Source organism: Myotis brandtii, unplaced genomic scaffold (assembly GCF_000412655.1).
Source record: "Myotis brandtii unplaced genomic scaffold, ASM41265v1 scaffold922, whole genome shotgun sequence".
In the NCBI taxonomy this organism is placed as follows: Eukaryota; Metazoa; Chordata; class Mammalia; order Chiroptera; family Vespertilionidae; genus Myotis; species Myotis brandtii.
The window spans coordinates 601716-617083 of NW_005371799.1; the positions used below are offsets into that span (position 1 = coordinate 601716).

General features: G+C 38.4%; 1 protein-coding gene across 1 annotated transcript in view; it reads right to left on the reverse strand.

Annotated features, from left to right (window-relative positions):
* The window catches only part of LOC106724664 (DNA-dependent protein kinase catalytic subunit-like), a 32841-nt gene that overhangs the window by 3174 nt on the left and 14299 nt on the right, over positions 1 to 15368 (reverse strand). Inside the window, exons 7-13 of the mRNA XM_014532901.1 lie at positions 13717 to 13895; positions 12161 to 12329; positions 11857 to 11922; positions 10681 to 10753; positions 9509 to 9657; positions 4876 to 5013; positions 4279 to 4398 (exon numbers count right to left, since the gene is read on the reverse strand). Of these exons, the coding sequence (XP_014388387.1) occupies positions 4279 to 4398; positions 4876 to 5013; positions 9509 to 9657; positions 10681 to 10753; positions 11857 to 11922; positions 12161 to 12329; positions 13717 to 13895 (894 nt within the window). The remainder of the gene's footprint in view (positions 1 to 4278; positions 4399 to 4875; positions 5014 to 9508; positions 9658 to 10680; positions 10754 to 11856; positions 11923 to 12160; positions 12330 to 13716; positions 13896 to 15368) is intronic.

The window sequence follows — 15368 nt, forward strand, 5'->3', positions numbered from 1 at the left end:
TTCCTCACCTACTCTCACAGCTTAAATCTATGCAGTCTCAAGTCTTTTTTATTTATGCACCCCCATATATATAAAAAGTTTGAACTCTTTCTATGTATGCCTACTGGTTTATTTGTAAATTATAAATACAAACTTCTTCACTATATTATTAAAATATAACTAATAGCTAAATTTCAAGGTTGAAATTTTTTAAAATGTAAATACAAGTTCTAATCTTTCTTCCATAAGACAATAGACTGTCTTGAACATCTCCTGAAAACCACTGCCCGGATAATTCCTGAACTTCAGATTCATATGACACTCTGGGAAATCTCCCAGTGATATCTCAGAGGTACCTCATATCCACACGTGTGAACAAATTCAGCAGGTTTGCTTGTCAAACCATGCACCCACACCCAGCCTCCCAAGAAATCATTCAAAACACCAGTTCCTTGTTTGCTAGACATCAAGTCAGCACTTACAGGAATGGGAGCTAGAAATCATGTGACCTGAGTGTGATGGGGTTGAACTCAGTCCCCAAAAAGAATGTTGCAGTCCTAATTCCCAGCACCTCTAAGTGTGGCCTTACTTAGAAATAGGATCTTTGAAGATTATCCAATGTCAGTGTCCTTACTGAAAGGGTAAGTGGGTACACAGGAGACAGACACAGAGAGGGGACAATTTGAAAACCCACAGAGAACACCATCTACATACTGAGAAATACCGGGGGCCACTGTACGCTAGGAGAGACCCCTGAAACAGTTTGTTTTTCACAACTTTCAGAAAGAACCAACCCAGTAACTCTAAACTGCTTCATGGAAAGGAAGAAAAAGTCAACCAAGGAAGTCATCAACTAAAAAAGAAAATATAGAACATCCTACCACCTCAACAACTGATTCTGATTCATCTGTACCAGTTAAAGTACTAGAAATAGACAGCTGTGGTTCAGCTGAATACTTGCAACAGTCTCTTGATGTGTCCCAAACGTTATTTGGAAAATCTTAGCGACCTGAGTCAAAAATGAAACCTGAATTTGTAAAAGAAAAAGGTACTGTTTACTCAAATGAGGAGAAAGATAATTTAAAAGAACCAGTAATAACTGAAGAGGAAGAATTAACAGTTCAGAATATACCTGGTTTTGACAACATAAAAGAAACCAATATACAGGATGGTAGTGTGCCGATTATTAAATATTAAAGATCATGCGACTCAGTGTGCATTCAGTTTTCAGAATTCTTTGCTGTATGACTTGGATTAAGTCTATATAACTTCAGAATTTAAAGGTTAAGAGCAGAACATTTTTGGACTTAAATTCTACTTCTGTAAACTACTACCTTAAAACCAAAGATATTCAAGAAAGTATATTTTGGATTTAAAATAGGTTTTCCATTTACTCTCTAAAAACTATTCAAGAAATTAAAATTTGCAATTTTGATTCTAATGGGGAAACTGGAGGTATCTTTCTGCATGTAGAGTTTATACAGCTTCCTTAATTAGGGAGATAAGTTTTGTGATTCCTCTGAGAGATTTCATCCTGAGAGTTAAACATTTAGTTTTAATATAACCTGTATATACTTACTTCTGTGTTGTTTTTGGCTTGTTTTGTTTATCATTACACTTTAATAAAGTTTCAAGATACTCACTAAGTTATGTCTGTCACAAAAAGAACTCTCAAGAATCTAACTAGAAATATGAGTTGCATTTGTAAGGGGGACAAAATCTCAAAACTGTTTAGAAATATCACTAAATAAGGTGTATTTATGCTTGAAATAGAGATTCTAAGAGATGAAAGAACTTTACTAAGCAATATTAATAATTCAAATAATTATAGTATAAATATACTGAATGAAATTTAGTATTTTTGCTTCAACTCTATTTTACTGTTCTCATCTAGCATAGAAAAAATATATATATTTAAAACAGGTTATTTAGTAATGACTTTAAGAAGGCAGCAGGTAATGAATCTGTGGCTAAGTTATTAATTTTGTGGAATAGTATTTGTATCTGAGGTCAGAAGAAAATCCTAATAGATTTTTTCTCACAAAAATGTTTAGGACAGCATGAAAGGAAATATAGAAAGGAAAATATCTGCTGACCTAATCTCTGACCCCAAAGACCATGAGCTGATGCATCTGTTCCAAAAACAGCTACCAATTTAAACTTCTGGCCTTAACTTAGACCTGGAAATTACCTAATATCTTTAGTCCTTTGAACTGAGGAGGTCAGATCAGAGCACCAAAAGCTGGTACTCTTTACATTTATAATCCTGATGAAGTCTGGAAGAGACTGGGCTGAGGACAGTATAAATGTAGCTAGATCACAAAACAAGAGAACTATTTGCCCCAACTTAGATGACCAGGTGCATTTTTCAATCTAACATGAATCTTGATTTGAGGCAGTAATTTTGAAAATGTCCACTTAATATACAATTTTCGTAGATTGAAATGACTAACTGTAATAGCTACACAGAAATTAGTCTATAATTTTGGGTTGAATGGAATCGTATACTGTTAAGGGAAACTTCTACATTGAACATGGAGCAAATTTTAAGCCTGTTTCCTATTATTTACTGTATCTGTCCTTTTAAAAAGTATGATTTCAGTTAAAATAAAGCTGGCACTGGAACATGAAATATCTTATTATAAAAAAAGAAAAAAGAATCAGCCCTACCAACACTCTGATCGTGAACTCTGGCTTCATTTTCTGTTGTTTAAGCCATCGTTTTGTGGTACCTGTTGAGGCAGCCGCAGGAGCTAGGAATTAAGCATGACCCTGAGGAACAGGCTCTGCGCAGTCTCAGGTCAGCCTTCTCAACCACCTCCCCAGAGCCCCGTGGCCCTCACATCTGCAGTGCCGACTAGAAGGACTTTCTGTGGGGCCAAGTGGACCAAGTCAGCCTACTTAGCACCCTTCAGTGGCTCCCTACCACTCAACGAATGAGCGAGGTCCTTGCATGGACCCGAAGGCCTGGCTCAGCTTGCCTGCCGCTCGGACGTGTAACCATGCCACTCATACTGTCCCATGTGCCCCTGGTCTGTGCGTCAGAGCAGGCATGCTTGGCTCTCTCAGGGGCTATCTCTGCTCATACTGCTGCTTCTAAGCAGAATGTAAACTCCCACTGCTACTTTACAACACATAACTCAAGGGCTCTCTGAAAAATCTAACCTAGCCGAAACCGGTTTGGCTCAGTGAATAGAGCGTCGGCCTGTGGACTGAAAGGTCCCGGGTTCAATTCCGGTCAAGGGCATGTACCTAGGTTGCGGGCACATCCCCAGTGGGAGATGTGCAGGAGGCAGCTGATCGATGTTTCTCTCTCATCGATGTTTCTGACTCTCTATCTCTCTCCTTTCCTCTCTGTAAAAAATCAATAAAAAATATATATAAAAATAAAAAATCTAACCTAACTCCACTGGTGGAAGATGCTCCTCCCTAACACAGTGCTACCTGCAGACCAAATGACAAATTCAGCAACTATCTAAGAGACTCAGTTGTTTTTCACATAGAGTTAACAGGAATAATTTTACCACCTTCTTTGCTACTACAACAAAGAAGGCTGGCAGCCATCAGAAAGTTGCCCACACATACACTTATAAAAAGATCACTTCTATCTCAATAGAAGTTAACTTACATGTTTAAAAAGAAAATGATAAAAGAATGATGTTGAGCAAATAAATAAATACGGTTGGTTAATTTATTCAGAGAACATCTTTCTTTGTTGAGGGATTTTTAAAAAATTTTGTTTTTTAAAATGTTTTTTATTTATTTTTAAAGAGAAAGGAAGGGAAAGGGAGCAATAGAAACATCAATGAGAGAGAAACATACATTGGCAGCCTCCGCACACCCCCTACTGGGGACTAGGAGTGGAGCCTAGAACTTGGGTATGTGCCCTGACGGGGATTTAAATCAGGGACCTCTTGGTACATGGGTCAATGCTCAACCACTGAGCCACACCGGCTGGGCTGGTATGGGCTTTTTATTTTTATTATTTTATTTTTATATATATGTGACCTGAATATATATATATATATATATATATTATTGATTTCATAGAGAAAGGGAGAGGGAGAGAGATAGAAACATCAACGATGAGAGAGAATCATTGATTGGCTGCCTCCTGCACAACCCCACCAGGGATCAACCCCACAACCTGGGCATATGTCCTGACCAGAATCAAACCGCAATCTCCCGGTTCATAGGTTATGCTCAACCACTGAGCCACGCCAGCCAGGCTGTTGTGGGCTTTTTAAAGAAGATGCATATAATTGCAAAGAATATTTAAAGAAATAATAAATGACTTACTTCTTCTGTATTAATAATAAGCTTAGCTAAGAAGAGACGAATATTCAATGATACCAATGGATTTCCTAGTTTGTCATGAAGAAATTTCATCCAAGCAGGAAGATGTGTTGGCACTGAACCCTGAAATGATACATTCAAAATTACCTTCAAAAGTAGACTAAAATAACTTCATATTTTGATATTATGAGATAACAATGACAAAGTAAAAGATGAACAGCAAAAATCATGTTTATTTGATATGAAATTTGGTTTTAGTCTGTGATATTAAATGTTCTTTTTTTTTTTTTTTTTTTTTTTTTTTACCTGAGGACATGCTTTTACTGATTTTAGAGAGGAAAGGAGGAGAAGGAGGAAGAGAGAGAAACATCGCTGTGAGAGAGAAACTTCAATTGGTTGTCTCTCTTATCCACCCCAACCAGGGATCAAACCCACAACCTGGGTATGCACCCTGACCGGGAATCAAACCCGTAACCTTTCAGTGTACAGGACAACATCCAACCAACCAAGCCACACTGGCCAGGGCTAAATGTCCATTCTTATGTGACATCAATGAATATAATGAAGTGAGACAATGTAAGATACTGAAGACAGACAGACCTCTTCTCCTTTAGGTAGGATCTGATTTCTCTGCATGTGCTTAATCAGGGCTGTCATAGTTGCCATGCATTCGTGTTGATTGAGTTCATCCATCTCTAACTCCAGGATATCATCTTGGATCGTGGGGTCTTTATGCTCCTACAAAAAGGTAAGACTCCGACTATGTAGAGCACACTGTTAAAATTTCAGTGTACAAGACATTCTGACTTTTTGGGCAATATCATGAAATACACACTTAAGTAACAATGATAATTTGGTAATAATATCAAATACACTTGGTATGTTTTCTTATTAAACAACTAAAAAATAAACAGAACCTCATGTCTTCCTTACCTTCTATTTCCCCTCTATGCCTTGTCTATGTGGTCACTCCCTTGAGGTCACACTCAGGTCACAGCGTATATACAGACATATGCTGCTTTGAAGAAACACTAAGATTTTTACAAATCTGTGTGTATTGAAGGCCTCAGAACCCTCACCACCTTGAGAGCAATGGTCTCATGATTAAGTGTCACTTTATGGAGAAAGTGAAGCTATTAAATATTAAAGTATCATTAAGATAATGTTTACCTATTTTTTCTCAATAATCTGAAAAAAAGTTTTTCTCTGAAAACCTTTGTAAAGTCCTCAATTTGCCTTAAAATTGTAATCAATAGAACAAAACTTTTAAACCATTCTTTTTTTCTTTTAATCCTCACCCAAGGATATATTTCTTATTGACTTTAGAGAGAGGAAGAGAAAGAGAGAGAGAAACATCGATCGGTTGCCTCCCATACATGCACTGACCAGGGATCAAACCTGGAACCTAGGTATGTGCTCTGACCAGGAATAGAACCAGCAAACTTTTGGTGTATGGGACGATGCTCCTACCAACCAAGCCCCCTAGCTGGGGCTTACGCCATTCTTGATCATAAAATCTCTGAGAAAATACAGCAGTAATAATCATTTTTTACATGTAATGATGAATTGAGGTTTGACATACACGTTCAGTAAATTTCATTCACACATACATACATGTACATGTGCGTGCACGTGTACACACACACACACACACACACACACACACACACACACACACTGAGGCTAAACAATCTGTCAGGGATGTTTTCCAGCACAGATCACTCCAGGAAAAAAAGACTTGAGAAATCCTGAGAGGACATTTTTGGACAGCTAAAAGTCAGTTTGGGGCTACCAAGTGCTTACAGAGATTGAGTAGAAAGAGGAATAAAAATGGCCCTAGACAAATGTAATGCTGTCTGTCCTAGTGGCAGGAACTATCCCAGAATGTCACTTTCCAAGATGGAGAGTATTTGAAAATGTGCTCCCCTTACAACCATTGAGTCCACTGTCTACTTCTTCCCAAAGATAATGGATATTTTCTATAAATTGAGATTTTAGAAATGACAAGGAGTAGTATTGTATTTCAGTAACAGGAGTAAATAACATTTGTAACAGAAAATTTTATACACAACTAGAAGCCCGATGCACAAAATTCGTGCAAGGGGCTTGGCCCTCTCAGCCCCAGCTTCATCTGGAAGGTTGTCCGAAGGTCGTCCGGAAGGTCGTTTGGCTGTCTGGACTAATTAGCATATTACGCTTTTATTATTATAGATTGGAGTTACATGAAACAAGAAAAAAACACTTTTCAGTAAGCCATAAAATCAATCACAGAAATCTCAATGTCCCTCTTTCCACAGACCTGGTAAGGTGTCAAAGGAGTTAATCATAACATTTGACTGTATTCAGATCTAATCAACAATGATTTTTACTCAGAATGATTGTATCTCAACATGCTGCTCACAAGGACTGGATAGATCTAAAACTAGAGACTCAGGTCTTGCGATCAGACAGAAGGCATGAGGAGTGAACCCAAGATGCTCTGATGTACGTGACAATGAAGCCATAATAGAGAGAGGAAGGAAGAGGGAAAGGTATAGAGAGAAACATCGACATGAGAGTGAAACATCGACTGGCTGCCTGCTGCACGTGTCCCAACTGGGGATCGAACCCGCGACCCAGGCATGTGCCCTAACCAGGAATCAAGCCAATGACGTTTCAGTGCATGGGATGCCCAACTGAGCCACACCAGCCAGAGCAAAGTCACACTTTTTTATTGCCCAACCACAGATGTATGGCATTATCTTGGTGAAAGAACTAATGAATGGCTTCCCCTTTGAAGTATTCATTTAAAAAAAAAAGAGAAACCAACCCTAGGGTGCAACATAAAACACAAACTCAACTTTAAAAACACATCACTGCTCCCTCCCTCCTTCTCAGGTAAAAAAAAAAACCACGGGCAGATCAGAATGGGGCAAAAGTTGCTGGCAATATCTAGGGAGACAGGGGAGGAGAGTGGGGTACCCACCTTGTAGTTCAAGGCCCACTCCAGGTATGCGTCAGTGTATGGAAGAGGACTTAGGGGTCAAGGAGAAGAGGGAGTGAAGTAGTGCATGTCAGAGAAACTGGAATGGACAAAAATTTGAAGGAACCCTGGATGAGAACCAGGTGGGAGCGTATGATGTGCATGTGTGTGCCTGTTACGTGCACAGGTGTGTGACATGGTTCCTATCTCTGCCCATGAGAAGACTTGTAAGCAGCTTTCTGCTGTTCTCCACCCACAGGAACCAGGCTCCCTAGAGAGACAGCCCACTCCAAGGCTGAGGCAGGGGAAGAATTAGACCACCTGTGAACATTTCCTATGCCAGCAAGTAAGGAAGTGACCAAAGAATGACAAAGAAGCCAGCAGGAGGTACTCCCATTGGCCAACCTTGGGACAGTTCGGCATCAAGGTAAATTATAACCCACTGAACAAGGTAAGAATGCAGATCATACTGATAAAAATTAAAACAAAATAAATGGGGAGAAGAGAAAGCTCTTCACTGTGGTCGAAGGCCAACTAATAAATATGGAATAAGAAAATAACCATTTTGTAACCAGCATAGCAATAATTGATTCAGGTGCCGAAACCGGTTTGGCTCAGTGGATAGAGCGTCGGCCTGCGGACTGAAAGGTCCCAGGTTCGATTCCGGTCAAGGGCATGTACCTGGGTTGCGGGCACATCCCCAGTAGGAGATGTGCAGGAGGCAGCTGATCGATGTTTCTCTCTCATCGATGGTTCTAACTCTCTATATCTCTCTCCCTTCCTCTCTGTAAAAAATCAATAAAATATATTTTAAAAAAATAATTGATTCAGGGAAGATACATCAATGACTGCTAAAAACTAGTGGGTGAAAAGTAGGATTAGGGGATGATAGCCACCCCCTCCCCCACAGGAGAACACAGCAATGCTCTGTCATATCCCTGCCAAAGTTCCTAGTCTGCTTGTGAGGAAGAGTTGAACAAACACTAAGTGAGGGGCATTGTACTACAGGGGAGCTACCGGCTGGTCCTGGTCTGGATCCTTCTGCTACAAGGATGTACGAGACACAAGGCAGATCCTGAGGGATGTCTCTGTGTTGTAACTATTACCTATGTTAGAAATTGTTTCAAACTCAAAAGCAGCATGTCACTTTACAAAGTAAAGGATAATAAGAAAGATGGACAAAGGGCACACACAGGTGATATACTGCCTGCCTGCAATATCCAAACAGATCATTTTCAGGAAGGCTAGCACAGTCATAAAGGAATGTTGAAGAATGAGTTCCGATCGGGATGTAGACAGGAATGTCATAGATCAAGGGTGGGGAACCTTTTTTCCTGCGAAGGGCCATTTGGATATTTATAACATCATTCTCGGGCCATACAAAATTATCAACTTAAAAAGTTAGCCTGCTGTGCTTGGTCAAACATTTAATTAACTCACCCCTTCACTGGCCTTGTACGACCTGCGGGCCGGATGTTCCCCCACCCCTGCGATAGATGATAAAATAAAACTTTGGAACATACACAGACTCTGAAAGTCTGGTAAAGAAAATTAATAGGTGAGAGTACAGAGAGAGAAAGAAACAGGTGAGGGGCAGAGGAGGGGAAACAAACACATGGTATGTCTTCTCTTTGAATGAATGGAAAAGAGTGAGATTAATCCAAGTTAAGAAAAACAAAACAAAAACAACACCAACTTGAGGTGTAGGAAATACTTAGTAAATGAGGATGTGAAAGAAACTATTATAAGTTGCTGGGACCAACACAGGAAAAAAACTGAATTCTACTTCTAAAAAATAATAATCAAAATCATTCCATATTCTATGCCCTTGTCACCAAGAATTTACTCTTTAAGAATTAAGCTACCATTTGTGAGTATCAGTGCATTCAGTTATCTCTGTTTGGTAACAGTAAATATTGGAAGAGCTTCTTCGATCTCTCCAGAGAGAGATGGCAACAGTCATATCAGTATGAACGTTTGAGTCTCAATAGCAGTTATCTTTCTCACTGGAAATCCTTAAATGCGGTTCTCACTTAAAGCATTAGCCTCAGAGGCTGGCTAAGGTGAGTCAGCCTGGGAGAGAGCCTTCCTGCTGTGGTGATGGAATCAAATTGCTGTGTCTGCAGGAAGACAGGCTGGGCTTAGAAAATTCTCCAAACTAATACTAGTCTCTGAAGCCTACTGATGGAGAGCAGCTTCCTACGGTAACAACACAGCCTCTCTTCCTTTACAAATGCTAACAATATTCTTTAACAAATAAAATGTGATCACCTGTCTTCGAAAATGACCAATGGCAGACTTAGGGTCTCGGGAACTGTATGAGTAGCTCTGAACTCCAGTTGAGAAGTCAAATTGACTCATTTCCTCACTCAGACTACTGTCTGCCAAGTATGACAAGGAAGATATGTAATGAGGACCACCTGAAATATAAGTAAAAAGAAAACATATTATTCAAGTATATTAAGAAATGCATCTTTTGAAGCTCAGTTAATATTAAGGGATACCATCAACTAAGGCTTTCATCACCCCTATGATTAACAAAGCAAAAAGGAAACGGGGCAAAGATCCCTTCTGCTTTTCTCATTATTGACTAGTTATCTTCTGTCATGGACAAAGAAATTAAGTTAAACTAGATCCAATTTTTAGCTATATTAAGATTATTTGCATTTAAAATTTTAACAATGTACATTTTGCCCATGAAAGGTAGTATAAATGTGGGAAAAGATACTAATGAAAAATAACTAATCCTAAATATGTAAGGAATTTGGGAAACTGATCCAAATTTTATCCTCAAGTCAAGAAAGCAAAGCTATGCAGGAAAATTAAGCAGAAAATCAAAACAAAGTGTATGTGGAGAGAGGGTTCATCTTACATAGGGAGGCCAGGGAGAACTTCCTTCAGGAGTTGGCATTAAACAAAAGGTCATAATCCAGGTAGATATCTGGGGCCAAGGTTATTTCAGGCTGAGGTAACATACATGCAAATGCCCGGAGGCAAAAGTGAGCCCAGTGCCTACAGGCACAGGCAGGGGGCCAGGCTGCTAGAGAGGAATGAGCAGAAAGTAGAGTGACGGGGAAGTCAGGGCCTTGGACAGCTCTGTCCTGAGGGCGGTGGGAGCTAACGTGAGGTGTAGCAGGATGGAAGTTGTATTTTACACAGAGATTTCTAAATATATCTAAATAATATAATCCATATTCAAACAAATAAATATCAAGCCAATCTTGCACTAAAGTGTACCTATCTGAGCCTCCTGAGGCCACTTAGAGATCTTCTATGCAGTTAAAGTTTAGTTTAATTGCATTTATTTCAAGATAGAATTTCCACTCACCACTTAAAATTTTTTCAAACTGAATTTCAATGTTTTGGGGTATTTAAGGTATTTTTCTATTATGTAACAAATATGAACCATTATAATCTTTCTCCTTATTTTGATAACATCCTACCTGAATCCCCATTTGCTGCTTCCCTGGCTTCTTTCCTAATTTCAATGTACTTTTTCTTTCTTTCCATAGGAACCTATTAGGCAAATCAAATACACAATTTAAGACTTTTTAGAAACATGGCCACCTGTTTTCTATGTTAGTAGCAATCTAGCAAAAAAGTAATTTTTAAACAAAACTTTTATCAAATTTAGAAGTATTAAACAATATCCACAAAAAAAGACAGGTGAGTACCCCTTCAGGAAAGCTCTTTCCACAGATTCCCACAGAGCCCTGGGCTCTGGGACAGTATTTGCTAAGCTCTTATAGCCACAAGCCTGGATTACCAATAGTCTGTACTTGACCTGTGAGCCTGTTTCCTCAACGGTTCTGATACGTCATAGCACCTTACAGTGCGGCTGTCAAGTTCAGAAGTCATACACAGCAAGCGCCTGCTTAATAAACTAGTGCTGTTATTTTTTGTTTTAGTTCTTGGAACGTATGTCTAGAAAGAAGTTTCCAGTCTTATTCCAAAAGGGCACAAGGCAGGAAGCAACCATTTATGTGAACTCGTGAACCCTAAGACATGGTTGCGGTCAGCAGCTGTGAAGAGACGCGAATGACAGCTCCTGGCACAGCTCTGTCCGTTAGCACGCGGTGCATGAGCTTTGGTTCTCTGCCAACGTCATTTTTCCACAAGGCTGGGAAAGACTGCAGCCACCACCTTTCCATCAACTGCTTAAGGGGGTGTATCAAACTGAGCTTGGCTAAAATCAAGCTGGTCACATTTGCCAGAGCAAATTTTGCAATTATCCCCATGACTTCTCATGGCACCCTCATTACCCTGCCAAATAAACACAAGCAGGGCCAGAGGGTCATAATTCTGTATCCAAATGGATCTCAATTTCATTGAACAGAGGAATTTACTCAGAAAACAACTTCTGGGATATGTCCTAACAGCTTCTTTTATTGGCACTGTCTTTCTTTTACCAGCCGAGAAAGGGAAAAATAAGTTTGATGAATTTCGTTGCAGTTGCCTGAGATTGTACCTCAGGTGGAACTACTTGAAAGTGCCAGTGTTTGTAGTTCCAAGCAGATATGAATACTGCAATTTAATATGTTCAGCATAATACATATTTTCCTGTATAAGTACTTGGTAAGTTTTTTAACTTAGAAACACCATTGAAAAATTTCACTCACCTCCACTTCCACGGGAAATGTATAGCAGCGGTTCAGGTCTATCAGATTTTCAAAGATAAGCAAGTTCTGTGAATTCAAAGGATCGCAGAAAAATATCTGAGTGGTGGAGATCCTTACTACTGATGTTACTACAAAATTAGTAATTCATGGAGAAGCACTTCAGCTTTATACATATGAGGAACTCAAAGAATTACATCTACAGCTTTATAGGAAGGTGCAAATTATGATATAACTTTAATTGATGTAATCTAACTTTTGAAATCCTATAATGATAGCAGTATTAAACACATCAGGAAAGGCCTACCTTTTCTGGTTTTTCACTAAACAGAAAACCTTGGTAAAATTTTAATTCATTAAAGACACAGCAGATAAGAGAAATGGCACAGTTGTAGGCAGCACAATGGTACAGTCTTCTCCTTTCCAGCAACTGATTCTCACCAGCCATGTTCTCTGTAAACGCATCATAGCACAGTCTGCAGAGGAGATCCAGGTTAAAAATTAATTCGTGTGACAAGGAAATCACTGCTCAAGTCCAACAATGCCAGACAACAGGACTTCAATTCAGTTCAGGTTTTTGCCCAACTGAGTACTAGGCCCTGGGACTAGAGGACGAGCAAGTCACTGTCCCGGGATTTCACCACACTGCAATAAGCAGAGAGCAACAAGCACAGTAAGGTAAGAAATGGAAGTAAGGAGGACAGAAAGCAGTCCAGCAAAAGAAGCCAAGAAGAAAGGTTTTAAGAGAAAATATATGAGTTTCAAATTATAAATTAGCCAAAGGGAAATATACACAGGCAGCAGAAGCAGAGAGAAGAGGGTCACTTATAACTAGGGATAAACTGCACGGTGTGTTCCTAGGACAGAATGTAAAACAGTGGCTAGCAGCAAGTGAAAGGTGCATTCCCGGAAGAGCTCACGGCCATAAGGAGCTTTACTGGAACACAGCCATGCCCATTAGTTTACATGCTATTTATGGTTGATTTTGGGTAGCAGCTGCAACTGATGGTCCGCAAAGCAAAAAATAGTTACTATCAGGCCCTTTGCAAAAAAAGTTTGTCAACCCTGCTACTGAAGATGAGGTTCCTGAAAAGGGTTTTAGGCAGGGAAGTTAAACAATCAGAGTTGAGAGAGACAATCCTAGGAGCAAGGAGAATAATTATGAAGGAGACTACTAGAGTGTTCACCAAAGAACAGCAGACCCAACAAGGCTGTGCGAAGGGGAATGAAATAAAGGCAGTGGTTTCGGGAATACTGAGGAGATAAAAATCCACTGGTGACTGATAGGATGTAGGTGAAGGAAGAATAAACTACAACTCCCAAGTCTTGGTTTTGCAAATGAGACTTGGCTGGGCCTGTCATAGACTGAGAAGATAAAGTAAGGATGCTATGCTTGTTCTGAATATGCAAAATTGGACATGTCAATCAATGTGTGTGTTCAATATTTACTAAGAAGTAACTTCAGTAGAAGGCTGTTTTTAAAGAAAATGTATTTGATTACTTCGTGTTTTGTAAAATGTCTGCTTAAAAAATAGTTTAACACTCCTTTAATTTCAAATAATAGAAAATAATAAAATATACCAAATTCCTTCTTACTGTATGTGATATCACTAAAAATATATAAAGCTACTGAGGTTTAAGTTGAAAGGAAAAAAGAGTTAAAAAAAAGATTTTTGTTCTTTATAAAACATAAGTATGTTACTCAATAACAAACTAAAGTCCATTTAAGAAGGTTGTAAATAAGAAAACTATAAAATTCAGTATTTAACAAACTTAAAACATTTATTCATATTATGCATATGAATAAAAATATATATCAAAAATATTATATCAAATACAACATAAAAGTAACTAAAACCTTACTTAATAAGTGTCTTTGTAAGTTCACTTCCTTCTGTTACACCGGAGCCATGAAAAACTTGATTAATTTTGGATTCCTTAGAGTGAACATCATCTTTTGGAAGACGAGAATACATCACCTCTAATATTTTATAATAGCCCATCTTCTTGGTGATTTGAGTATCAAAGGTAGATTCGTTTAGCTAAGAAAAGGAAACAAATAATTATCTTTGATCTTATCAAACATGAAAAATACTTTACAGACTATATCAAATTTAATACTTAATGCCCTTTATATAGAAAGTAATTCCAGCAAAGATGTTAAATCACTTCAGTGAGAGACAGCCCAGGGTCTAAAAAACATGGATATAAATATTGATGTGTTATATTCAGTGCAGCATAAAATAATGCAAAATGTCCAAATAGTGAGCTTAGAGTATGAGTATACAAGTTTTGCATAAAATCTTATTGAAGGTATAATGATAGCAGTAGAAAATTCAATTATTAGAAAACAAAATTTTCAACTATGTATATTAACAATTTGCCATTTGGGTATTTACAACATTCCCAACAGTATTCTGCAAACTCTAAATGTCTCCAACCCCCAAAAGTTATTCACACTTCAATCCCTGAAATATGTGAATAAAACCTCATAAGGCCAAAAAAAAAGAGTTTGCAAATGTGATTAAGTTAAGGATCTTAACATGGGGATATAATTCTGGATATTTCATGTGGACCCCAAATAAAACCACATGTAGTAGGAGGGATCTAGAAGGAGATAAAATAGGCAAGAAAAGCAAAGTGACAATAGAGGCAGAGACTAGAGTAGTGCAGTCACAAGTCAAGCTGGAAGAGACAAGGAATGAGTACTCAGAGCTGCTGGGGCAAGTGTGGCCCTTTCCACACCTTGACTTTGATTCAGTGAAACTGATTTGGGACTTCTGGCCTCCAAAACTGTGAGACAATAAATTCCTGTTGTTCTAAGCCTCCAAGTTTATGGTAATTTGCTACAGCAGATTCACAAAACTAAAACACATTTTGGAACTAAGAGTTGGGGGCTGCTGACAGAAAAAGCCTAGATTGACTTGTAGAGATTGTTGGTAGAAATATCGACATTAAAGGCATTAGTGGTAAGGGCTCAAAAGGAAGTGAAGAAATGGGAAAGAACGCCAATATTGTCTTAGGGAATATCTCAGTCATGATAAACATATTTTTGGTAGAAATACGGACATTAAGTAGTTGCTGGTGAGGTCTCAAAAGGAAATAAGAAACATATTTTTGCTAACTGGAGGAAACGAGATCCTGGTTAAATAGTGTCAGAAAACTTAGTTGAATACTAGTCTATAGCTGTGCAGAAAGCAGAACTTATAAGCTATGCAACTGAATATTTAACACATTGCGGACCAGTAGTTTTATTGCTAGCGTTACCCAGTGGCCAGATAAGTTTCTACTGAACGAGTACAAAAAACATTTTACATAAATGTTAAAGGCACGCTTTAGAATTAAATATGCATTGCATTTTGAAGTTATTTATTACATGTTCTTACAAACTAATATCTTCTCTTTTTTTTGCATTTTGAATAAGTTTTTTTAAACTTTTTTTATTGCTTAAAATATTACAAAGAGTAGTACATTTGTCTCCTTTTTTTCCCCCTTGACCTTCCCCCACCCTCCCC